Source organism: Mus caroli, unplaced genomic scaffold, assembly GCF_978045245.1.
Source record: "Mus caroli unplaced genomic scaffold, Mus_caroli_1 scaffold_14, whole genome shotgun sequence".
In the NCBI taxonomy this organism is placed as follows: Eukaryota; Metazoa; Chordata; class Mammalia; order Rodentia; family Muridae; genus Mus; species Mus caroli.
Window position 1 is genome coordinate 100,529,281 of NW_028227269.1, and position 26,591 is coordinate 100,555,871.

At 47.7% G+C, this 26,591-nt stretch overlaps 1 protein-coding gene across 2 annotated transcripts in view; it reads right to left on the bottom strand.

Annotated features, from left to right (window-relative positions):
- Window positions 1-520: 520 nt before the first annotated feature.
- Window positions 521-26,591, bottom strand: part of Lgmn (legumain) — a 36,195-nt gene continuing 10,124 nt past the window's right edge. For both annotated transcript variants that reach the window (XM_021178946.3, XM_085830626.1), the window contains exons 2-14: window positions 24,143-24,313; window positions 13,696-13,793; window positions 12,746-12,827; window positions 11,298-11,383; window positions 9,965-10,040; window positions 9,155-9,217; window positions 8,358-8,424; window positions 6,614-6,732; window positions 6,381-6,470; window positions 4,630-4,830; window positions 2,092-2,262; window positions 1,293-1,360; window positions 521-1,063 (exon numbers count right to left, since the gene is read on the bottom strand). In XM_021178946.3, coding sequence (XP_021034605.1) covers window positions 1,021-1,063; window positions 1,293-1,360; window positions 2,092-2,262; window positions 4,630-4,830; window positions 6,381-6,470; window positions 6,614-6,732; window positions 8,358-8,424; window positions 9,155-9,217; window positions 9,965-10,040; window positions 11,298-11,383; window positions 12,746-12,827; window positions 13,696-13,793; window positions 24,143-24,286 — 1,308 coding nt within the window. In that variant the 5' untranslated portion in view covers window positions 24,287-24,313 and the 3' untranslated portion in view covers window positions 521-1,020. The remainder of the gene's footprint in view (window positions 1,064-1,292; window positions 1,361-2,091; window positions 2,263-4,629; window positions 4,831-6,380; window positions 6,471-6,613; window positions 6,733-8,357; window positions 8,425-9,154; window positions 9,218-9,964; window positions 10,041-11,297; window positions 11,384-12,745; window positions 12,828-13,695; window positions 13,794-24,142; window positions 24,314-26,591) is intronic.

Genomic DNA, 26,591 nt, shown 5'->3' on the forward strand with positions numbered 1-26,591 from the left:
TTAGTAGGGGAGGACTTACTAAGACACTGCTTCATAGCCTGAGGGTTCAGTGCATAGTTGCTTGGGCAAAATTGAGTGTCCTGTATGGCAGGGAAAAGTTCCACCCCTCTCAGTGGCAAGAAACGGAGCAATGGGTGGAGTCTAGGGATCAAGCATGGCCTCTAAAGTACAACCCCCGGGACCTACTTCCTCTAGCTAGGCCCCACATCCTAGAGTTTCCAGATCTTCCCAAACCAGTGCTGCCAGCTAGGGACCAAACACTCAGCATCCAAGCCTGTAGGGGATACTTCATATTCCAATCAGAACAGGTAGGAAGATGAAGAGGCGGAGTGAAACTTAAGGAAGAAAAAGGCCCCTGAAACTGACCAGGGTGAAGAGCTAAACAGTCAGGCATTCTAGGGCAAAAGGAACAGGGGTGGGCGAGGGGGAGGGGGAGTGGGGGGGGCTGCAAGCTCACAGAACTTGGAGCAGGGAAGGGTCAGCCCACCATGAGGGTAAAACACAAACCACAAAGCCAGAGTCCAGAAACAAATGTCTCACTTCACTTATTGGTTTTAAGACATCCATTATTACAGAATAAAATATAAAAGCAATCAAAAATTATATAATTCTAAAAATAATTCTCCCATAGGGGCTTGCTTTCCACCCTCCTCTTCAGTGAAATCACTGTGAAGACACGGCAAGAGGTTTCAGCTTTGAATTTCTCAGACGATTCCTTCCCTGGCTAGAGAAGCCACGGGGAATTTGCTCTTGAAAGCTAATGGACAACAAAACAAACAAAAACAAAAAAAAAAAAAAAAAAACCAAACTCCTAAGAAGCAAAGTTCCTTCTTCCAGAGAGCTTTACCCACCCAAACCGGCAGCATCTTAGTAAGCAGGTATCTTCAAAAAGCAAGCCCTGGGGTGGGCCGGCGGTATTCCTGGGGGCGGGGCTTGGGTGCTGCCTCTGGCTCCGCCCTTTCAGTCGCTGGTTGGTTCATATTCCAGTGGACTGTGCTCACTCATCGGGAAGCGAGCTGTTCAGTAGTGACTAAGGCACACTTTGTCCATGGCCATCTCTATCCTGCAAGAAACAGGAAGATGAATCAGATGAGTTAAGCCAACCCTGCAGAAAACAAGACATGGGAGGAGTCATGCCGGACAAAGTCCCTAGCCATCACCACTGGGAACCCGCCCTCCCATTCCACCAATGAGTGGCCTCAGGAACTACAGTCTCCTCGGGCCAGTGGTGCCCTCCCCAGTACATCTGGAATGATGCCCATCTTCCCAGTGCCAGCCAAGCACTGCTTTACCTGTCAATCGGATATGGTGCCTCACAGAGGTTGGCCAGCACATACAAGTACCGCAAGGCATGCTCGTACTGCAAGAAAACAGAGACCCACACATGAGCACCTCACCATGCAGTCATCACAGAGACAAAGCCATTTGAGCCAGGAGTTGGAGGTCCGTTTGGGTCACAGGTCTGCCATCTTCTTTCGGCGATCTATAGGCGTTCACATGCTCTCCCGAGGAGAGACAAACATTCGCACACAACCTCAGGGCTGCTGGGGCTGCTGAAACTCTGTCCAGCTTCAGCTGATTCTGGGAACCCAGCTGAGGAGGGAAGCATGACGCACAAATGCCAAACTGGACTACAAAGGTTCAAAGCCAGGCTCTGCCAGGGTTTGGTCTACGGGCCACAGTCTGCCCACCTTGCTCCAGGAGGAGTCAAGCATCCCATTGTGACCACAGGACGTTTTAGGGACCGACTAGCTGACTGACTCTACAATTGGCCAAAACATAGTTCTCCCTTCTCCGTAGACTAGCGTGTGCTCCAACAATGATAAATCTTGGGGAATGGACAGAAGACATCAGGAGGAAGAAAGAAGCCAATGTCTGGAGATGTGAGGATGATGCGAGGGTTATGGGGGTCACATCATCATGAGAAGCAAGCACCCTTCAAAGGCAACAGTAATGGGAGTTGTCACCTATGACTCTGGTAGACAAGACACATGACTATGGTCCAGAGAGAATCTTTCCATACAAGCCAGTACACCTGAGTTTAGCACTACCATCTCAGATGCAGGAGACCTGAGGACCCGCTGGGCTCACCGTGACAGAGTGCCAGTTAAAGCAGTGTGTGCGGAAGTGGGTCACGGCCTCCTGGTAGCAGTCATGTGCTGTGAGCACGGTCCTCTCTGACAGATGTCTCTCAGCAGTTTCCCCAAATCCCGCCAGCAGGGAAACAATCTTGTGCACAGACTTCTCAATGACGTGCCTGGCCTAGGGAAAAAAAAAAAAAAAAGACAGCATTTCAAAACGATTCTAGCTTAAAGTACTCTCCCCGGGCTCTATAGTACACAGCATCTTCAGAGAACTATCCTGACATTGCCCTCAACCCACCGTGAATTAAAACAACTTAATAAATGCATTCAAGAGAGATGCTAGGTATGCGTTTGGTTTCTGTGACACTGAAAAGGCCAGACCTTCTAGATCTCCTACCGTCACAGCAGAACTGACGCGTGACACCTGGAGGTTAGCCTGTGCCTGACTGAGACCTGCCTCAGCACACCGCTATCCTCATCTGTCCCTGCCTGCTCCTGGGCACCTCTGAATGCTCAGGAAACCAGGGTGAGTACACAGAGAGCACAGGCTGCCTCCCCCCCCTTTTTCCTCCCAGATGATGAAATAGCAACATAAAGAAAGCTCTGCTGAACCCAAACGTTCCATAAAGTCTCTGACCAACCCAGTGTTCATCTTCTGCATGGATGAACTGTTCACACTCGCCAGCAACTGTGTGATAGAGCCACGTGTGGTCCCAAACACGGGGGTCCCTAGAGCCCTGCGGACCCCGTAATGGCTTCCCATGCTTCAGCAAAAACCCCAGGGCCACAGAGTAAACATCAGCTGTTCCCTGTCACACTGGGCGCAGACGTCTGTGGACGTGAAGCAATGCTACTGTGCTGCATGAGTTCAATGTTGTTTTTATCTTGATTTTTTTTTCTTGGTTTATTTTACATAAAGGTGTAACAATACGGCAGTTAGCGGGAAACTGTTGAATCAGTAAGTGCGCAGGCTTGGAGATAGTTTTCAGATTTTACTGCCAAAGCCAGAGAAATTCTACAACATACACAATGGCTCAGAGGCCAATGCAAGAAAACTCTGGTTCGGTTTCCGTGTCTACCCAGAGGATAAAGACAAAAGGCTCTTTTCACGGAGCTGTTACTTGTTCTGAGACATGGCCTCATGTAACCCAGGTTGACCTCTAATTCAATATAGCAGCTAAGGAACTCCTGATCTCGCTGCCCCCACCTCCCAAGGGCTGGGACTTGGAGGCATTGGACACAGTGTCTGAATCATTTTAACTCTTGAGACACCATAACAATAACCCAACACAGACAAAACCTCCCAGGGAACAATAAACAGCGGGACTCAAGAGGCCAGAGGTTAGAAAGAAAAAGGACAGTTATTGTCACTGTGTTTGACACCAGTTAAAAACAGCCTGGCTACTCAGGTTGTCAACATTCTGGGGTGACAAGTTTCAAAATAAATGAATGAATGAATGAATGAATGAATGAGAAAAGATAGGCATTTAAAACACATTCATGGCTGCTGCAGATGCAGCACAGATGGTAGAGTGCTTGCCTAGCATTGGTGAAACCCTGGCTTTAATTCCTAATCCTAAGAACCACGTACTCAGGGAACATAAAACACCAGCACTCCGAAGTGGAGGAAGGAGGATCAGAAGTTCAAGGCCACCCTCGGCTAAGCAGCAAGCTGGAGATGGCCAGCCTGAGATACATGGGTCTCTACTTGGAAAAGTAAAATAGATCAAAAGGTGTTTGTTTGTTTCACTTTTAATCTTCACGTATCCCCCAGCGTCCCGTGTTGACGGGGGACAAGTATGACCACAGACTGGCTTTGTTGGAACACACAGGCACAGATGAGAGACTACACAGCTATGACCAGGAGGACCCCCCTGCCAAGTCCACCAACTGCAGACCTCAGCAGCTGTGAGGCACAGAGACGTCAACTTCAGGAAGGGCTACAGGCTGGGACCACTGAGTCAACAGGATGTGAGACTGGGGGGGGGGGGGGGTGTCTCTCTGTGTAGCTCTGGCTGTCATGGAACTCTGTCAACCAGGTTGGCCTCAAACTCAAGAGATCTACCTGCCTCTGCCTCCCAACTCCTGGGATTAAAGGCATGCGCCACCACAACCTGCCTGAGACAAGGGAATGATTTTTTACACTGAAGGAAAAAAACAAAAAATGGAGTAGTGACTAGTAAGCCAAGAAGCAGTAAGACAGGATGCCTCAAAGGGACCACCCATAAGCCAGGGCTTCTCAACAGGACTCCAGGAAGCCAGGCCTCTAAGCCTTTCCTTCCTACTGCTAAAGAGGTCAAAGTTAAGTAGGTCAACGTAAAAGAGGTCAAAGTTAAAGAGGTCAAAGTCAGGATGAAGAGTGAAGACAGCTACTACTCTGCCCTTTGCTCTGCTTTCCAAGAGCACAGAGGCCTTGCTCCTTTCTGGATCTGGAGAGGAAGCACCCCGAGTTCAGGTTGCTGGTTGTGTTTATACCAGGACGGACACACATACACACCTTTATCTAGAATGGCCTGGAGAGTCCTTTTAGTAAGCCACTACTTACATCCAGAAGTTGCTGGATCTGCCCAATGAGATCCTGGGATTCCTTCATGTCGTTGGTTCTCAGCAGCTTCCTCTTCAGGATGGTCAGGGGCACGTCAGGGCTGGGGGTGAGGTCAAGGTGTGTGACTGGAGGCAGAGAGATGGGGGAACTGGCTCTGTGCTTCATTCCCTGAAACTGCATCACTTTCATGGTAGAGATAGACTGAAGAAGGAAGAGGGGAGAGAGAATACAAAGTCAACACGTTTGCTGAGAAACTAGGTGTGTCAAGCATACCCTGGCTCAGCCTCTCCGAGAGAGTCATGGTTCCCTCCTAACTTTAAACACTCTGAAGGGCCCCAGTCACCCAAAAGCACGTGATCAACTGAGGCAGGAGGCAAGATGACGCATATGTGTGGCTGAAATCCACCACTGAAGAACTTCAGAAATACCCAGAGTGCTTTGCAGCAAAGAGCTCCTTCACAAGCAAAACCCACTGCAGATCCACAGTTGTGCAATTTGTTTTAACTTCCACAACCCTGGATGTGCACACCCCTGCTCCCCTGTCTGGCCCCAAGGACCAGCAGCAAGGTTTCAAGCATCTGTCCAGGGTGCTGCTGAAATCTGGGTCCCGTGAGACTTGGCAGAGCTGGGGCCACAGGCTGGGCTGACACTGGGCCTCAGGCTCTAACAAAATGTGTACAAGTGCCAGGCTGGGTTCTGCTTGCACAAGTCAAGGCAGACCCAACTGCGGGGAGAAAACGACGAGTTAAGCATTCGTGTTCTCAAAGCAAGCATGATGCAAAACTCTGAAATTAAAATCAAAACACAAATATAAAAAACAGCAAGTTCCAAAAGAACCATCACTCACGCACGCAGAGACAAACAGACAGAAAGACAGAGACAGGCAGACAGACTAGAAATAGACCAGCACCTGTACTAAGAATAGGAACCCGAAGACAGAGCCACACAGCGGAGTGGACATTCCCTAAGTCACCCGTCTGGCTTTCACCACGCCCTGTTCTCTCCTACACCCAACCTACGTACACTTCTCATATGCTGTGGCTATCACACTGCTGACAAGCTAAAGGGCTCAGACCCACCCGGGCCATGAGCTGCAGGACATGTTAAAGAGAGCCAGGCTTTCTGATCTCAGTTTTCTCCTAGAATGCCTGAGCTTGCAGCCAAGAATAGATAGATCTCAGCGGGCAAGCTCTTTTAAGCCTGAGAAATGGCAAACTGGGAGTTCCCTTTCAAGGTTTTTCAGCTAAACTGCATATCCCAGAGCCTTCCCACCAAAAGCTCAAGCTTACAAAGTTGTACATTGGTACAACTTCTAGCCAAATAGGAAAACTAATGACCTGCAGTTTGGCCTGGGACAGATCTTTAGAGAAGGCATGGTGCAGCGTTCAGTGGACAGCCTTTAAAACAGAACGTATGCTTTTGGTCTCCGTAGCCTCTGGCCGTGTGACCAGCTCTTGCTCAGTGCCTACCACACACCACCTTCTCTGGGGTGCCTGGTTACCCTGCATGTGTGGGTTCGGACAAATGAGGTCGGACACAGGTTCAGAGAGCTCCAGGTTTGGAAGTGCAAACTTAGTAGGTCTGGCTCCTAAGCCTGAGACCCTGGGACAGAGTGGCTATCTATATGAGGCAGAGCCAGTCTGAGACCATTCCCCACCAGGATCCTGTTTCTCTTCATCAAGAGACAAAGTTTGTAATGAGTCTGTCTGGGCCTCCAGGACTGGGGAGCAAGAGAGCGAGGCCCCACTCACTTTGTTCCCATACTGCATGACATGGCTGGTGTTGGTGTGGGACTTGACCAGGTGATACTGCTTGTGAAGGGTCTCTTTGGTCAGGTCCTCCTGCAAGAAAAAAACCCACATAAGTCAGAGCCTGAAGGCTACACTATAGCAGGCTGGATAACCCCAGCCAAGGTCTTCCTTGGGAAGACCAGAGCCTGAGGGCTATACCGTAGCAGGCTGGCTGGCCCTGGCAAGGGCCTTACCACATCGGAGTCTTCCATCCAGTTGACGCTGTACCAGTCACCCAGGTAAGTGCTCCTCTCCTCGTCATAGTAGCAGGCATAAGATGACTCCTTGGGGTTGGCCGCAGTAGTTGCATAAACTACAGTGGATTAAAGGTATCTTTGAGTCATGTTTTGCTCCTGGCCTCGGACTACTCTTGAAACTGGGGTCCCTCCTTTTCCCCCTGGTGACATCAAAGCTGCTACTGTACTCAGCACAGGGAGAGTATGGTCCTGTCCATTAGAACAAAAACTCTGGGGAGTGGATTGTGGGAGTGGGTGACCCGGAGGGGCAATCAGCAGGATGCAAAGTGAATAAGTTGAGAAAGAAAGAGAGAGAGAGAGAGAGAGAGAGAGAGAGAGAGAGAGAGAGAGAGGAAGGGAGGGAGGGAGGGAGGGAGGGAGGGAGGGAGGGAGGGAGGGAGAGAGAGAGAGAAAGAGAGAGAGAGAGAGAGAAAGAAAGAAAGAAAGAAAGAAAGAAAGAAAGAAAGAAAGAAAGAAAGAAAGAAAGAAAGAAAGAGAAAGAAAGAAGACAAACTCTGGGCTAGAGAGATGTCTGAGCACTGACTGCTCTTCGAGAGGTCTTAGTTCAGTTCCCAGCAACCACATGGTGGCTCACAACCATCTACATAGGATCTGATGCTCTCTTCTGGTCTGTCTGAATAAACTATGGTGTACTCATATACATAAAATAAATTAAAAATTCGAAAAAAAAAAGAGGAAAGAAAGAAAGAACAGTAGCTCCTCTCAGACGTGGAAGGAAACAGACACATAAAAGGCTCTTATCGCAGCTATGAGCGAACACGCGTGTGCTAGTGTCCTTAGAACACAGACGATCACAGGCAAATGGGGAAACGTGAAGAACACGGGCCCAGTATTGGTTTCGAGGGAGGTGTAACAGTTATTTAGAAAACACTGGAGACTGGGGCCAGGAGAGCAGCAGACTGATTGATGAGCAGCTGTGTGGCCCTGCAAAACAGTTAAACTCAAGCGTGGCAGGGCATGCCTGCACTCGGGAGGTGGAGGGAAATCAGAGTTCAAACTCATCCTCAGTTACATAGCAAGTTTGAGATCAGCCTGGACCACATGAGATTCTGTCTCGTGAAAACCACTCAGCAGGGCAGGGCCTCTACAGTGTCTGCACTTAAGATGGAACTTCTGTGCGGGCATTATCATTATCCCCAGGTTCAAGATCCAGGCCACCTACCTGCCTGAGATCAGAGAGAGTGGGTACCAACACGTAACAAAGGAACAGACCTGGTCCAGTGTGGGCAGCCATTGTGGCTTGTATCTAGACTCTCCTTGATACACTGTTGGGTTGCTTGTTTTGTTTTTGTTGTTTAGGTTTTTTTTTTTTTTGGAGGGGGCGTGTTATTTTATTTTTCTGTGTTTGCCTGTTTGTGTACTGAACCCCAGGAGGCCAGAAGAGGACATCGGTTGCTTGCCCTGAAACCGGAGTTACAGGTGGTTATGTGCCTCTATGTAGCAGTTGGGAACCAAACCCAGGTCTTCTACAAGAGCAGCTTGGCTCCACTAAAGCCAGGTCTCCCAGCCCCTACGGGTCTTTATTCCTTATGAATACTTGTGGAGTAGAAACCAGAGCCGACCACAGGCATGACCTCCACCTAGATATCAAGCAGCCCTGAGTGGCCCTGCACAGGTGGAACGCTTGGCATCAAACGGGCAATATCCAATGACAACCAACCTCAGCCTGTTCGATACCTACCGTTGATGTCGTCGGGCAGGTGGTTCATCATGGAGCCAGACTCACAAGCTTCAATGTAGAACACCATCTGCAAGGCATCCGGGACAGGTGAGCTCCCAGCCCTCAGCGCCTGCCACTGGGGGCTGTCACTCTTTCCATCCCTGCCCACTATCCTGCACCTTGGATTTGGGGAGTCACTGTTGCTATACAGAGGCTATGGCCAAGGGCTGTGGAAAGCCATTTGACAAAAAGCAATCCTGTTTCTTCACTTATGGAAGAAAATGATCTGAGTTAGCAGAAAGCACAGGAAGACTGGAGCCGTACACCGCTGAAGAGACTGGTTCTGCTGTCTGATAGTGAGCAGCGCTCCAGAGAGCCATGCCACGAGGCAGCCATCCCTCTGCACTACCATCACATACACTCCATCTGTCCTATACAGTTGCTGCCGAGGGTACAGAGAGGAGAGTGCCAAAGCGAACAGCATAAGGTCGTCGATGTTCTTCCCCAATTATCCCAAACTTGGGCAGACTGTGAGACAGCGGACCTCACGTGTGCTCCCCGTACCCGTAGCAGTTCATTCACAGCCTCTCCCAACACCTGCTGGGTCCAAGCTTGGGGCGAGGCCCACACTATGTTGTGACAAGTTCTCTAAGAGGTACAGTGAATCCTGGGACACCACTGGTCAAGGCTGACCAGGGGGAAGCCTATCCAGAAAGCCCAGCAACCTGTCGAAGGGCCAGCTATGCGGGTGTGGTCTTTGCTCTGCAACCCAGGCTCCTCCCCCCCCCCCCCAGGGGCTCAAGAACTGATGATGTTACCTTCTGGTACATTTTGTGTTCATACATGTAGCGAATAGTCTTATTCAGGTCCTTGACATGAAGCTGAAAGGTAGGAATGTGGACATTCAGAAAGTACTAACACCTCATAAAGTCCCCTTCCCAGTCAGTAAAAGTAACCATGGCGGGCAGTAAAATCTAGATGTCATCTTGGCCACTCCGTCCCACACTGAAAGACAAGAGATGACACTTCTCCATGCACAGCTTTGTCCTGGGCATCCAGAGACTTTGGTGTACTGTCTGTGCACCCTGTACTCTCTGGCTAACATTGTGGCATGGAGAGAAACAGCTACAACCCTGTCCCTGACTCTACCACAGCATTGATACCGACCCTAGAGAAGTGTCAGAAAACACGCGCTAGGTTTAATGTCAGCACACAGGCCATGTTTTCTATTTTCCTTTAAATTTTAAAGATAAATAAAACTACCCTTTTTATCTTTAAAAGGTCACGAAGGGGGCAATGAGATGGCTCAGCAGGTAAGAGCCCTTGCTGCCAAAGCCTAAGGACCTGAGTTCAATCCCTAGGGACTGCAGGATGGAAGAGGAAAGCCAACTCCCGAAAATTGTCCTCCGACCTCCACATGTGTGACGTAGCACGTGTGTGAATGTACACACGTGTACAAAATAAAATGTAAAAATCAATTTTTAATGTTAGGAAACATGGCTGGGGGCATAGCTCAGTGTATAGCACTTGGCTAACACACACACAAGGCCCTGCTACACTCAGCCTCCAGGATCAAACAGCAATGGCGACGACCCAGATGTACAATTGAGACCGTAAGCAGAACTCACATCATCATTAGGAAACACCAGGATCCCGGTGGCTCCGTGGTCGGTGAAGTAAATGAAGACATGATCTCGGGGACCACTGTCAAGAGAGCACAGAGCGGGTGAGCCAGGGAGCCACATCTCCCCACTCCTGTTCCCCTGTCCACATCTCTGAAGAAATGCCTTCATCAAAAAGTTGAGAAATCTGTCATATCCAGGGATCCATCCCATAATCAGCCTCCAAACACTGACACCATTGCATACACTAGCAAGATTTTGCTGAAAGGACCCTGATATAGCTGTCTCTTGTGAGACTATGCCGGGGCCTAGCAAACACATAAGTGGATGCTCACAATCAGCTATTGGATGGATCACAGGGCCCCTAAGGAGCTAGAGAAAATACCCAAGGAGCTAAAGGGGTCTGCAACCCTGTAGGCGCAACAACATTATGAACTAACCAGTACCTCGGAGCTCTTGACTCTAGCTACATATGTATCAAATGATGGCCTAGTCGGCCATCACTGGAAAGAGAGGCCCATTGGACATGCAAACTTTATATGCCCCAGTACAGGGGAACACCAGGGCCAAAAAGTGGGAGTGGGTGGGTAGGGGAGTGGGGGGGAGGGTATGGGGGACTTTTGGGATAGCATTGGAAATGTAAATGAGGAAAATACATAATAAAAATTTTTAAAAAAAGTTGAGAAATCTGAGCAGGACGTGGTAGCTCATGCCTTTAATCCCGGTATTTGGGAGGCAAAGGCAGGTGGATCTCTTTGAGTGAGGCCAGCCTGATCTATATAGGAAGTTCTGAGCCAACCAGGACTATAGTGAGAGAGACCCTGTCTCAAAAACACAGAAATAGAAACACGCATGAACGTGGAGCTCTAACGCCTCATAAAAGCGTTACGTAAGGAAACACTGAGTTTAGTGAGGTCAGATGTGGTAACATATGATTATAATTCCAGCTAACTCCAAAGGCTGAGGCAAACTACAAGTTCAAGAGCAGCCCGGATAATTTAGTGACACCTTGTGTGAAAAAAATAGACCTTGGGGGTTGTACAAGGGAGAGGCAGACAGGCAGTGGGGAAAGGGCAGGCTGGCTAGGGTTGTAGCTTAGTGGGATGTCCAGTAAGTCATGAGGGGACATAAAACTCACAAGGGACTCTGGCTCACAGGCGTACGAGGCACAGAAACAGTCAAACCACAGCACCAGCCCCATGAGACCTGTCCTGGGTCAGGACAATGCTGCCCGCTCTAACGTCTCCAAGGAGACAGGTGAGAACAGCAATGCCTGTTTAAATTCTCTGAGTGAGGCGACAGCTCTAGGAATATAATAGACCTATGAAACAGAGGGTACCTCTTCAAGACTTTTCCAGACCCTTTGCCCTTCACAGCTTCTGCGTCGCCTCTCAGCACGGCGAGGAAATTCTCTGGAGTCACATCCTATGAGAAATGGGGAGTCAAAGCCAGAGGCAGTTAGTTGTTAATGTGACATGCTCGGGGCTCCCAGCTTTGAGCTCAAGAGCCAACATTCCCACCCAAGGACAAGCCCACCTTCCTTGGGGACCCAGAGCCTGTGAACTGTCAAAGTCCCCTCTTGTTTGGGGTAGGTGGCAACTCAGCGAGCTTTCCATTCCTTCTTCTTCACCACTATGGAATAAGGGACAGTCCCCCTCCAAAGAGTCTACCAGCACAGGAAGAGAGAACTCCCTCTGGGATAGGGCAGAGGGTTAGTGCCTCAGTTTACCTCCAGCCTGCTACCTCAGAGCCTGAGTTCCAAGGACACTTGATTATCAAAAGCAATGCAAAAAAAAAAAAGGAAGGGGGGGAGATATCACCCCCAATTCTATCACATGTCCTTATAGACCAGTGGTTCTCAACCATTCTAATGCTATGACACAAAAATAAAGTTCCTCATGTTGTGATGACCCCAACCATAACATAGTTGTAGTGTTGCTACTGTTATGAAGTGTAATTGTAGGTATCTGATATGCAGGAGATCTGATTATGAGACTCCTGGGGCCGAGCGTGGTGGCTCACGCCTTTAATCCCAGCACTTGGGAGGCAGAGGCAGGCAGATTTCTGAGTTCGAGGCCAGCCTGGTCTACAAAGTGAGTTCCAGGACAGCCAGGGCTACACAGAGAAACCCTGTCTCGAAAAACCAAAACAAAAAACAAAAAAACATAAATGCACAGTATCAATAAACTGGGAGGAAATTAGCCACTTTGGGAAGGAATGTATTAGAGTATTAATTAATTTTCAAAATGTATCTTCAGGAAAAATCCTGATGTACTCTCTGCTAGGTGTGGGGCTCAGAAAACTGATTTTCATGAAAAAGCACAGGTTGTCCCTGAAGGAAATAAAATATACTATCATGCTCGATACATACGAAGACTAGAGTCCACACATCAGTAGACTTAACCCTTTGAACACTGTCCCTGGTTTTTCCTTTTCTCTGTTGCCTTCCGAAGCTCTAATGGAATTAGAAACAGTAGCACGAACCTATGGTCCCCTTGCTGGGGAAGAGGCAAGATTGCATGAGTCCAGGAGTTCAAGGCTAGTTTGTACCAGAAAAAAAAAAAAGAAAAGAAAAAGATTCTATATCTGAAAAATCAAAATGAAAAACTAAGGTTGAGGATATGGCTCTGTGGTAGAACACTTGACTAGACTAGATGATACAAAGCCCTGGCTCCAGCCCCAGCACCGTGTCCCCAATACAATCTCTCCCCACTCATTTCTCAAGCATAAATATGGGGTGGGGATATATCAATGAAAGTTGCTGGCTTCAGGTGAGAACGCCCTCACCTCTCCAGTGTAGTCCTTCAGGACTCCCTTGTATACATCTGTGCCATTAGGTCGGTTGATCACAACACCTGGAGTAGGGTTTCTGAAAGTTAAAGGACAAAGTTACAACAAAAAATGTGTCTCCCTCCAAAACTCGCCATTACGTGAACAAATAGCAAGTCTGTTCTTGAAGCCACTGCCTGTCTTCCTGTCGATTAGTCAGGCACCAATGCACGTGGTCTGGGCAGCTGGGGATCTCAGGAACAGAACCCAAGCGTTCCCAGTGGGAGCTGGGAGGAATGGAGATCTTAAAACCCAGGAGAGGAACCAAAGTGCAGGTGTCCTGCCACCTCCTAAGGAACCAGAGAATCTTGGGGTAAGACCAGGCACGTCAACACTGCTTTCAGGAAACAGCTGGACATGAAGCAAAACTGAATCCAAGGCTCAGGCGCCACTATCAGGAGGGACTCTGCCAGAGCCCAGGTGCGATCTCACTACAGGGTGGGCTCCTCTGAGAAGAGCTGGGGAGCCAGGAATTTCTTGGTTTAGAGCCACACCCGTCATTCTCAGTTCCAGAAAACTTGAGAAAGCGTTCAAGAGAATCATATATAACATTAAACACAAGCCAGAAAGGAAGGCTTCCTGTAGACTAGAACCTTCTACAGGCAGGCACCTCAGCTCAGAGCTTACACACAGGACAGGCTGCCAACTCCAGAGCACAGCACTCCACAGCAGGAAGGCCCTGCTTCCAGCCTCTCAGAGCACCCCCTCCTCTCATCTCCTCTTTCCTGCCACCCCACCTAGCGCACCCTAAGACATGTGTGCTCAACAGGTGACAGCCCTGTGGCTTTTCACCACGGGCTACTCCTGTTCCCAAATTGAGCCACTGCCCTAGGCAGCACAGAAAGCCTTAATGTGGCAGTATTTCTAAATTCGGATTCACAGCCAAGTTCAAAGCGCACCCCACTTACTCTTCAGAGTTGGCAATGTCGTCATACATCATCACTATGATCTGCTCGTCAGGAATCCCGTTCCGGTGGATGATCTGGTAGGCGTGGCATGCGTCTGCCTAGAAGGAATGACTCCATCAGCTTTCTAGCTACCACCGGGGAAGAGGACCATCTGGGGGCACGTTCTATCTTATAAGAAGACTCGCTGGGATTCATTCATTCCCCTTTTAAAACATTCGTTTTTATTTTTTTTAACTTCAATTTTTAAAGATTCCCCACCTTTATTATCCATATACCTAGGTGTGCATGCACATAGGCACACATACGCATACACATACACGCGCGCACACACACACACACACACACACACTCACACCTACAGGTTAACAAGAGTCCTTGAAGTCCTAAGCAACTTGTTTTCCTATTTCAGAGCACACAAACAAAGCTCTGAATTCAAGCAAAATCACAGATTCAGGTCTCAAACAGACTGCCCCAGAAGGATGAAGCAGTGGGTCCACAGCTTCTGATACACTAACAGTCACTGTTCAGACACGTGAGTGAAGGCCAACCCTGGGGTCACAGGAGCCAGGCTTCTGCCCGTATAAGCAGGAGAAACAGACATTCAAGACCAGGCTGCACCATATAGCAAGTCTAAGGCCTGCCTGGGTTCCTGAAACTATCTCAAAAAAGTAAAATAAAGCACAATTCAGGAATTAAAATGAGAAACGTGCTGTTTACATGATGATACTAGTTAGCAGTAATAATAATAATAGTATTTCTTATTAGTATATGTTGTATATTATAATGTTATTATTTTATTAATAATGCTAAAAATATTGTTATTACTAGAAATGTAGCTCAGTTGGTAGAGTGCTCGTCTGGCATGCTCAAAGTGGAGTTCAAGCACACCACTACACAAGTGGGTGTGGTGGGGCTTACTTGCATTTGTAACCAGGTCTGGGGAGATTAAGGCAGGCAAGAAGCTCAAAGTCGTCCTTAGCTACGTACTGAGTTTGAAACCAGTCTAGGCAACATGTAATCCTGTCTATATTAAAACAACAACAACAAAAGGCTATTGTCATAATCTGAAGCAAAAGAAGGCAACCCAGGGGAACAGAAAACATCCCTGCTGCAGTTCTTGGACCACGTATTCCTTGTTTCGGGGGATGCACACCACACTCTGCAGAACATCGATTCAGGTCAGAGGGGGAACACACTGCCTAACTTTCTGCTAACAGTGTCATTCCAGGAATACAGACGGGTGTGTATGGCCAGCACTGACATCACGTCATATATGCAGCCACAGCACAGAGCACCCCAGACAGCACATGAGCTGAGTAAGAAACTAAAGCACCCAGCATGCCAGACTGTTGCCTGCAGATGCCCGTTCAGATGGACCTGTGTTCAGATGGACCTGCATGATGGCAAATACTTGTTTTCAGCATCCATCTGCTCCGACTACATGCCAGCACACAGGAGCTGCCAGACAGAAGGACAGCTAAGTGTGAAACCAAGTGTATCCACCTTCAATCTGCCCTGCCCTGCTCGCTAGGCACCTTATCTCATTGGTCTTCAGTCCTCAGGTGTCAACCCTCATCTCACAGTTGCAGAGAGAACAGCTCAGGGACAGAAAGCCAAGCATTCTCACTACAGATCTTGATGGTCCTCATGCAAGGGCAGAGAGAGAGAGATCGCTAAATTTACCGAAGCCTAAAGAGAATGCAAAGGGCTAAAAAACTAAACAGAAACAAAACAAAACTGTCATCAGTCAGCACCTATACAGTCACAGAGAATTGCATTGTTTGGAAACTCTATCCAGTATTTCCATAACCTAAGGCAGATATCATGCCTAAGCAATCATTCTTACGGAACCAGAGTCACATTCTAAAGTCTGCCCTTCACCAACTCATCCTGGTGTGGAACACAGCCATATGTGTGTGAACTGTGAAGATACTTAAATCTTCATTTCTGTAAAATAATGAGAACCATCCAACATCAACTGTGGTATATGAATAACACCTCCCCAAGTTCCTAATGCCTCGTCCCTATGAGAAGGCCACACCAGACACCAACGCAACAGCCCCATCCCAACGTAGCATGCAGCATCTGATACTCAGCGTATGCATTAAGGACTCCCAACTGTCCCTGGAGCCTCTCTCTAGGCCCCAACAGCAGCTTCTTCCTTTCAGCTGGCTTTGGGTTCATTATCCTGCTTGGGATTAAAGAGACAAATGAGTCCCTAAACTCAAGGCAGCCTACAGAGGTCCAAGACAGCCAGACACCCAGTGTCAAAAAAAAAAAAAAAAAAAAAAAAAAAAGTTAACATGAGTAGTCAAGATTGGAATAAAAGAACCTGAAGTCACCTCAGCCAGATTACCAAGGTGGATGGGATTATCTGGCAACCAGCTACAGTAGCACCTTGTGAATTTGTTGCTATTCAAAACATTATGATGCTGTGCAAGGACACAGACATGTTCATCTGTGACATAACAAGACAGACCACACAGAGTACACAGGGTGATGTTGTTGTTCTGGTGCTGGTTCATGGGACGGTTTGCACAACTACATAAATTACTAAAATACCCAGAGTTGTGTGTCTGAAATGGGATGGAATGGCACAGAAATGGTGCCTTAGTCAAGGCTTTAAGAGGCACAGAGATATGTCCTGTGTTGGTGCATGCCAGAGCTCCCAGAGACCCTGGAGAGATGCTCATTCCATCAGGGTTTAAACCCAGGCTCCTGCCCCATACCCCCACCTCTACATCCAGTCGTTTCCAAGTGAAGCTGGGGGCTATGTGCAGGCAGGGTCCTCAGAAGTCCTCGGATACCTCCACATACATTAGTAACTTCAAAGAGGTCTGCATTGAGTTAATGTGAAATACAGTGGAGTTTAGTGAGCTCAGTAGAAACAGCACAATGGATGGTTTCCCCTCAGAAAGGCCACAGGAGGTGATGCTGAGTTAAGCATGACCTCGATGCAGGCCACAGCCTCTGCAGAGAGCAGAGACTGCTGTGACTCAGCTGATCTCAAAGCTGGCACTGAGAGTGGGCCGGGCTCAGTGAGGAATCCTGTGGCCTGATACTGGCAGCTCTCCCCCACAATGTCTCATGTACAGTGGACCTCACCCATCACTACCGGCTGGCTGTAAGCATGCGACAGGGAGCTTGTCCAGAAGGCTAAACACAGCTGGCGCTCTGTATTTGGTATCAGGGAAAGGCTTTCCAACCGGGAATGCTTCCCTCATAGGTACATGAGCTCCTCCCCTCCTGACCTGCACCCTGCAACCTCAGCATCCTGCTTCCCAAGCTCTTTCCACCCAAGTGCAGTATTGGGGAGGAGCTGAGCTGGGGTTCTGCAGTGCCTGGCCCAAGTCCAAAGGAAAAGGCTGAGGTTTAAAGGGAGCTGATGTCATTGGTTCCCCTTACACAGCAGGTTTAGTAGGGAACAGCAATCACACCAGGGGCTCTGAGCAAGACCTAGGACCCTACAAACATTCCAGCTACCCCCAAACACACCCACCTTCATCACTGTTGGGCCCAGCATCCCCATCCCAGCCCCACCCAGCACTCCCTAGCCCTCTCTGGCGTGCTCTCTTCAAAGGATGTTTTGTTTCAAGCCCAAGCAGCGGACCTTTGCACCTTTGAAACCGACTAACTTCAAGACACTAGCCTAAGTGGAGACTGTCTAGAGGACAGACTGTCCAGCCCGCACTGGCTGCTGCTTCCACAACCTGCTATTCCGCCTCCCTGACTCCCTGCAGCCTAGCTCCTGTCCCCACCCGCCTCCATTTTGCCTTCCTGGACTCCAAATATACAAATATTTATTACCTAGCTCTTCCTGGAAAAGTTTGCTGACTGGCCTGGAGGCACACAGCAATGGTGGTGCCCTGTGTGTGAGAATGGGGGCAGAGTAAGCAGGAGTTCCCAGGGTTGGGTTGCCCCGCCCCGATTCGTATATAGGAGCCAACTCAACTTTTCTATCAGAAAACTGTTATTAGTCCAGCAAAAAAAAAAAATCTGTGTATTACACAGTCTCACTATGTAACTCCAACTAGCCTAGAAATCACTCTGTAGACTAGGCTAGCCTCAAACTCATAGAGATCCACCTGCCTCTGCCTCTCCAGTAATGGGATTAAAGGAGTGCATTAGCACACCGGCCTCCATCAAATTTCAGTTTGCCTGGTTCAGTCAACATGAAGAAAATGAAGCTTTGTAAACTTGTCCTATCACAGCTCAGGCTCTCCCCACCATGTCCATCCCAGTCTCTCTGAACCATGTGACACTCTTGCGTAATCTGCTGGGAGCGTCTCTGAGTCAGACCCAGAGATTCCTCCGCTCTCCAGGAACTGATGCTAACCTAAGCATGTGATGCAAAGGCCCCCACTGACTCCCAGGAAAAGGCTCACACCTGAGAGACTGGCAAATAAATAGCTAGCACACATGATCTCTCTCTCTACAGAATTTTTGTCTGGTTGTGACACCTGTGAAGGGCCTAGAGTAATTCCTGGCATCTGTCTGCGGCGCCCATGGAACTGCAAGTCCTTAAGCCTTACATTCTTTTTCAGTTGTCCTAAAACCTCCCGGTCTGCATGGGCCCCATAAAGGTTGAGATAGGACTGGGTCCAGTGTGAACTTGGTAGAGACAGAATAACATGGTTCCTGCCCTTGGGACAGCTTAGGCCTCCACGCGAGATGGCCTGTTTTTATAATAATATTCGTATTTTCAGTCCTCTGAGGAATGTCCTCCCGGTTAACATTAATGACTCCATGCTAATCAGAGACAGCATGAGTCTGGGAGGCAAAGGTGTGGCTAATGTCTCAGCCAAATGGTAAACGCTGGGACCTCCAGGACAGCGCTTAAGGCTGTGGAAAAGGACTCTAAAAACATAAGCTTCAAAATATATAACTTCTGAACTATGCAAAAACGTAAGGATGCAATATGAACTGTATAAGGAGCTTCACAGATCTAAAGGAGCAGAGGCAATTACACTATGAGCCAGCTTGCCAGAAAGATACAAAGACAGGCAGATACAAGGGCATACAGATTCCTGAGTTCAAGGTCAGCCTGGGATAGAACAAATTTAGGTCCAAGCAGGGTTAAAATGGTGATTCCCGGGCAGGGTCCCACCCAGCATCTTACTGTCTGTGCTTATGTTTGCTGTCTCTTCTTAAGAGTCAAGAGGCTAGCCGGGCAGTGGTGGTGCACGCCTTTAATCCCAGCACTTGGGAGGCAGAGGCAGGCGGATTTCTGAGTTCAAGGCCAGCCTGGTCTATAGAGTGAGTTCCAGGACAGCCAGGGCTACACAGAGAAACCCTGTCTCAAAACAAACAAACAAACAAACAAACAGTCAAGAGGCTAGAGTCATAGAATGCTTATTCATGAGAGGGTCCTGAGGGAACCTGGAATAACTGAATTGGTATGTAAATAAAATGTGGGCTTTGGTCTGCATGAGATGAGCCAGCAGAAACTGATGGGGTTTTTTTGGTTTTGGTTTTGGTTTTGGTTTTTTTTGCCAGAGCTGAACTGTCTGAAGATCTCTGGAGAGCAAACAGCTCTCTTCAAGAATTTTTTTTTCTAACAGGATTTCTGATTTTAGTCAAGAAAATCCATGAAGAGCAAACTCAGCTCTTTTAGAATTTTTTCTGACAGAATTTCTGAAATCCCAAGAATTACTAGAGAGCTGACACAGCTCTTGTAGAATGCTGTCTAGCACCTATCCAAAGAAGGCTTTCTGAAGAGCGACCCCAGCTCTTTATGATTTCTTTTCTGGCTTTCTGACTTTGATTGGAAAACCCAAGAATTACTTTTAGAATTTTTCTAACAGGATTTTTGACTTGATCAGAAGACCTATCAGCTATCCAGAGAGCTTTTAGAATTTTTACTAGCAGAGAGAAAGCTGTCTCAAGCAGAAACCTAGCTGTCTCAACCAGAGTTTTTTAGAATAGAAGAAAAAGCTATCTAGAGCAGATCTCTCTCTCTCTCTCTCTCTCTCTCTCACACACACACACACACACACACACACAGAGGGAGGGGGATCTGAAAAGCTGTCTTGAGCAAACTACAAAGCCAAGAACTGTCTACAGAGAGCTATCTAGGCAGCCATCTGGAGCAGAACATAGGCCGCCAGCTTGGACACAGGATTTGACTTGAGTCGTTTGTTTTTGCCACTCTCAGACACCCAGACCAAGCTGAGGCTGGCCCCTGGCATTAAGCCTGTACCACCGTCCTGCTATTCACCACATCCTGGGCTGCAGAACTAACCCTCAGCTTACAAATTCCTTCTTTATTATCCTCTGCCCATGGATTTATGCTTCAAAAGGAGACTGCTCACACCCTTTCAAGGTCATTGTGTCATCTCCCTAGACTGACTGAGACCCTATCCAGTTAAAAGCGCCAGCCACCACCACTCCCCCCCTCACAGTGAATAAAGTTGCTTTTAGTTTATTTCTGACTTCGGTGGTCCTTTCCTCGTTATTTGCATGCCCCGTGACCCTAAAAACCTGGAGCTGTGGTAACCATTCCGTGACAACCAGTACTTGACTGGAGACAGGACCTCAAAACTGAAAACATGGGTTTGAGTCAAATGGCCTGAGTTTAACTGGCCATCCTAGGACTCTCCACACATGCTATTTAAAACACTGAGGAGATGCCGGGCCTGGTGGCGCTCGCACAGCTTTAGTCTCGGCAGAGGCAGGAGGATATTTTGGGTTTGAGGCCTGCCAGATCTATCAGTCCTGAGGAACCTCATGCCCCTATAAATACATCCAGTTAAAACCTGCACAGGATCAAGGGAGAGTCCGTGAATGATTTAACCTCCAGGTAATGTTTAGCCACTGTATTTTCCGATGTTGGTTATATAAAAACCAAGTGGCTGATGAGCCAGCATACTTGCTGCCTATGGTCTCGGGGCTTAACTTATCTTTTCACTCAAAGGAAAAGCAATAGTCATGATAACAGCTCGTAATCAGGCCAAATTTCCTTTCTGGACCAGCACACAGAGGCCACTCAAGATGAGTCAGAACTTCACCGAAGCCAACCCTTGATGACATGGAAGCCAAGCACCCGGACCCTCACAGGGACACAGCTCCATTTGTGCCAACCTCCCAACAGCTGGTCACTGGCTGTTCAGCAGCCAGACAACCTGTACCATGGATAATCTAAACTGACACACCCTGGGATCATGCACATACTAAAAAGGATATAGGGGCCAGCAAGGTGGCTCTACTGATAACGGTCCTTGCTGCCAAGTCTGACAGCCTGAGATTGACCCCTGAGACCCACATGGCAGATTGAGAGAATCAACACCTGCAAGTTTATCATCTGACCTCAACATACGTGTCGTAATAGGCTTGTACCCACACATATACACACATCCATGCATACATAAATAACTGTAATGAAACTTTTTGTTAAAGGATACAGGCGGCCGGGCGTGGTGGCGCACGCCTTTAATCCCAGCACTTGGGAGGCAGAGGCAGGCGGATTTCTGAGTTCGAGGCCAGCCTGGTCTACAAAGTGAGTTCCAGGACAGCCAGAGCTATACAGAGAAACCCTGTCTCAAAAACCAAAAAAAAAAAAAAAAAAGGATACAGGCTATCTCCGTGGTAATTTCAATATTAATTACATGATGAATTGATATTCAATTTGGACTTCTGGTTTAAACAAGATGTCAAAATTAATTTCCCAAATAATTTTCTGAGTTTATATATTTGTGAATAGGTATGTGTTTATATTGTAGATAAGTGTGTGTGTGTGTGTGTTTACATTTTGTATAGGGATGTGTATGTGTTTATGTTGTGTATAAATGTGTGTTTATATTGTTTGTGTTTATATGGTGTATAAGGATGTGTATTTATATTGTGTATAAGTGCATGTATGTGTTTATATTGTATATAGGTGTGTGTGTGTGTGTGTGTGTGTGTGTGTGTGTGTATGTATGTGTGAATGTGGAGGCAAAAGAACAATTTGGGGTGTTTACTTCTTGGGTGCTGTGGAGGTTTACATGAGAATGGCCCCCATTAGTCTTGTATATTTGCAAGCCTGGTTCCCAGGTGGTGACCTAATTGGACAGATTAGGGGGTACAGCCTTCTTGGAGGATGTGTGTCACTGGAGGTGGGCTTCCAGATTTCAAAAGCCCACACCAGGCCCAGCAATTCTCTACCTGCTGCATCCAGACCACGCTGACATAATAAGTCCCCAATTAAATGCTTTCTTTTATAAGAGTTGCTTTGATCATGTCTCTTCACAGCAACAGAACAGTAGGTAAGACAGGTGCTGTCCACTTTATTCTTATTTGTGTATATGTATGTCTGCATGTGTGTATGCAGTTTCCCAAGTCCGGAGTGGGAATCAGGTCCCCTGGAGCTGGAGTTAGAGAAGGCTATGAGCTGCTTGATATGGAAGCTGAGACCCAAACCCAGGTCCTCCAAAAGAATAGCAAGTGCTGTTAACCACTGGCCTCCCTCCCTCTCCAGCCTGGCCCTCAATACTCCACCTTCGAGATGGTCTCTCACTGGCCTGGAGCTTATCAGGTAGACTAGGCTGGCTGGCCAGGGAGTCCAGGGAGCCAGCTATTTCCACCTCCATATACAGAACTGGGATTCCAGCATACAGCATTGTTCCTTGGTGTTTCCCTAGGAGTTGACCTCAGGTCCTCGTGCACAGCGGGCATTTAACTGAACAGACTCTCTCCGTGGCCCCTCCTACATATTTTAAGCTTTTTCAAATGTGGCTGCTAGAAATGTTTCCATGACTCACGCTGCTCTTACTGGATTAGGTGGCTCTCAAGCCAGCTGGCTGGGTCTGGATCCTACCCCACCCCCTCCTTGTGCTGCTTACAGCTCCACCACACTGGGCAAACTGCTGGCCTCCCCAGACCTCCATCCAAGTGCTGGTGGATAAAGAGAGATTAAGAACAGGTTCAGCTCCACACTGCCCAATGGTAAGGAGTAAAGGCTCTCAATGCTCTAAGGAGAGCCTGCAATATGATCCTGTGATAATCTAGGTACCTGGCATGAAAAATCAACCTTTTAGCTAGCTCTGGTCCATAGACCAAGCTGGCATCAAACTCAGAGATCTGCCTGACTCTGCCTCCAAGTGCTAGGACTAAAAGTGTGTGCCACCATGCACGGCTAAATCAACTTTTCTGGTTTTTCGAGACAGGGTTTCTCTGTGCAGCCCTGGCTGTCCTGGAACTCACTTTGTAGACCAGGCTGGCCTCGAACTCAGAAATCCGCCTGCCTCTGCCTCCCGAGTGCTAGGATCAAAGGTGTGCGCCACCACGCCCGGCTCCTAAATCAACTTTTTAAATGACAGTGTTATCATTCACATGGATGTCAGCCTTTTAAATACAGTGCTCCGCTAAACCACGACCACTTTCTAGTTCTAGAACATTCTCACTACCCGAAACAGGATCTAATTCCACGAGCAGTCAACTCCTCAGACTCTCCTGTGCCCAGCCCCCACTTCCCTGTAGACTTTCCTAATCTGAAGTGTCATTTAGTGGATTTATTAGCTGTTTGGTCTTTGTGACTGGCTTCTTTCACTTAGCACGTGCTTACAGTTTGTCCATAATGAAGCACACGTAATTGCTCCATCCTTCCCGTAATTGCTCCATCCTTCCCGTGGCCAAATCATGCTCCTGAGGCGGATACTGGCGGGAGATTTTACAGAGGCATGTTTTCATTCCTTTTGGGGGCCATGCCTTGGGGTGGGATCTTTGGATTGCAAGATTTGCTGTTCCTGCCGGGCGTGGTGGCGCACGCCTTTAATCCCAGCACTCAGGAGGCAGAGGCAGGTGGATTTCTGAGTTCGAGGCCAGCCTGGTCTACAAAGTGAGTTCCAGGACAGCCAGAGCTATACAGAGAAACCCTGTCTCGAAAAACCAAAAAAAAAAAAAAAAAAAAAAAAAAAAAAAAAAAAAAGATTTGCTGTTCCACCTTCCACAGGATTAATGCTTCCCCAAGGCTACCCCTTCCTCCCAGCAGGAAGCTGGACTGTCAACTATGCCTTTCTTTCTCACTTCCACAAGCTGATTTGCAGGAAACACCAGGAGGGAGAAGGTGGTGTAAAGGGACAGAGGCATGGAGGGCAGAGAGGCCAGGAGTCCATTCCCCAGAGCTTCCACACTGCTTGCCTCTTGTCAATGGCCTCAGTTAAATCACCTCCTCTCTCTAGACCTGTGAGTCCTTTCTATAACATGAAGGTATTAGCCTAAGAGCTCTCACCTGGTAATCTCGAGCCCCCAAAATATGCAGTGATATCTAAATGCATTTTGATTTTTGAGTTGTGACAGGCAGGCAAGTGATACAGTGCAGACCCAAAAAGGGATTAATGCCTGGTTCTAAAGGCCACCATTGGGGAAAGGTGAGGAAATCCCATATGAAACTAAAGCAAAACTGTCTTCCAAAATGGCATGGCCATTTTGTAGGCACCAAGCCAGTGACAAGAACGCTTGGGTTTCTTACCTGGTGTCGGTAATTATACCAGCCATTGGAGCCCGCCACAATCACCACCCAGTGCTTGCCTCCATCCTCGGGATCGTCCACACCGACAGGAACAGCACCAGCTCCCAGCACCAGGCTGAGAAGCACAGCCACTCTCCAGGTCATTCTGCACCCGGTGTCCGCTACAGAAGACTGGATGGAAAGACACAGCCAGTTTAAAAAGGGTCGAGAACATCACCTGGTCTCAAGAGGATTGGCCACTTAGCCCAGAGGAATGTGCTGAGGGTAACAACTAAGATAAAAAGCCAAAAAACAAAAAGCCTCTAAGACCTTTGGTCACTGCTGGTGGGTGGGCAGTCCTGTCCCTACCTCCTAACCCTACCTAACTGCCAACCAATAGTCAGAAAGCACTTAGAACTTTTCAACTCAGAATGCAGATAGCATCCCACCAATCCCCGACCTGTTTGTGCAAGAACACACATTCCTAGCTGTTTGTGGGAAAATGTACAAAGCAGACATATAAATAAAACAGGAGCTTTTTGTTGGGTAATGGATAGATCAGAACAATGTCCTAAACTACCCCTTTTTATTATAATAAATACTTATTACTGTACAATGTATTTACATCTTTTATATTTTTTTAAAACTTATTTATTTATGTATGAGTGCTCTGTCTACATGTATGCCTGCATGCAAAAGAGGGCATCAGATACTGTTTTAGATGGTTGTGAGCCACCATGTGGATGCTGAGAATTGAACTCAGAACCTCTAGAAGAGCAGCCAGTGCTCTTATCCACTGAGCCATCTTCCTAGCCTGTACTTACATTTTTAAAGTTATTCATAGCAGGTGGGGTATGTACCGCCACACAGGGGGCAACTTTAGGGAGTTGGTTCTCTCCCACTTTAAACTCAAATTGGCTGTCTTAGCAGTAAGTATCTTCATCCACTGAGCTATCTCACCAGTTCCAATTACTTATAGTATAAGTGTAAATATTCAGTACATGAACAAGAGTGTAAACTCAAGTTCCCCAGAAGGGGCACAGGGAGGGGAGAGAGGGAAAGGGGGGAGGGAGGGGGAAAGAGTTAAAGATTCTACAAGGCGGAATGAAGATTGGGCTTCTGGCTTCAAGATTATGGAGTTAAAATGTTGCAGACTAGAGCCAAATACCTTGAGATATTTTTAGCCCTTTGAAAGCCATTCATTGTTCTTCCCTGTGTCTAATCTAACATCCTGTGACTATCTAAACCTTACAATGTAGCCCTTAGCAAACTACTACAGTCCACCAATCCAAAAGCCAAGAATGACATCAGTTAGCATCTGAACCAATAACAGCGATGCCCTCTTTGCTGTCTAGGGTTCCCACTACCACTACAAAGGAAAATACTCGGATTTAAGACGTTTTTTGATTTTGTCCCTAATGAAAACCACATGCAACCACTTTTGTATGTGTTCCCTAGGCCATGTCATTCATATTTGGCTCCAGAATAAAATCATATTCCCCACACAGTGAGAGCCGTGTTTCTGTGTCACCAATGGAGATGGCAATTTAAGCCTTAGTGTGAGCCACCTGGATAAGCTACAGTCAAACTTTACTTCCTGTCTTTGTCTGGCACTTACCAAGTGCATGTGTCTGTGTACCAGGTGGAGCAAACACTTTCATGTGTTTTAAAAAGGAGGAAAGTTAAGAGTGGGTACTGCTTTTACAGAGGGCCTGAGCCCAGTTCCCAGCATCCATGTTGGGTGGCTCTCAATCGCCCTTAACGCCATACAGCTGGAAGGGAGTGGGGTCAAAGCTCCACAGGCACTGCACTCATGTGCACATACACCCCCCCCACACACACACACACATACACACATAAATACCTAATAATGAAAATAAATATTTCACCAAGCATTGGTGGTGCGCACCCTTAATCCCAGCACCTGGGAAGCAGAAGCGGGCGGATCTCTATGAGTAAAGGCCAGCCGGGTCTAAGGAGCAGAGTTCCAGGACAGCCAAGGCTACACAGAGAAACCCTGTCTCAAAAACCCAAAACAAACAAATAATATTTCATCTTTAAAAAAAAAAAAAAAAAGAGGGGCTGGAGAGATGGCTCAGAGGTTAAGAGCACTGACTGTTCTTCCAGAGGTCCTGAGTTCAATTCCCAGCAACCACATGGTGGCTCACAACCATCTGTAATAGGATCTGATGCCCTCTTCTGGTGTGTCTGAGGAGAGCCGTGTACTCACATACATTAAATAAATAAATAAATAAATCTAAAAAAGAATAAAAAAAGGGAGGAAGGGCAGACGAAGGTATGAAGTGACAAATCCATTGTTTCTAGTGACTTATTCTTGGCCAAAGACCGGGCCCTGTGTATTCTGGATTCCTAGCCTATTAGTTTCTGCCCCCATAGTTCCACATCTCAAGTCTTTATGCTTTTTTTTTCCCCTCGAGACGGGGTTTGTCTGTGTAGCCCTGGATGTCCT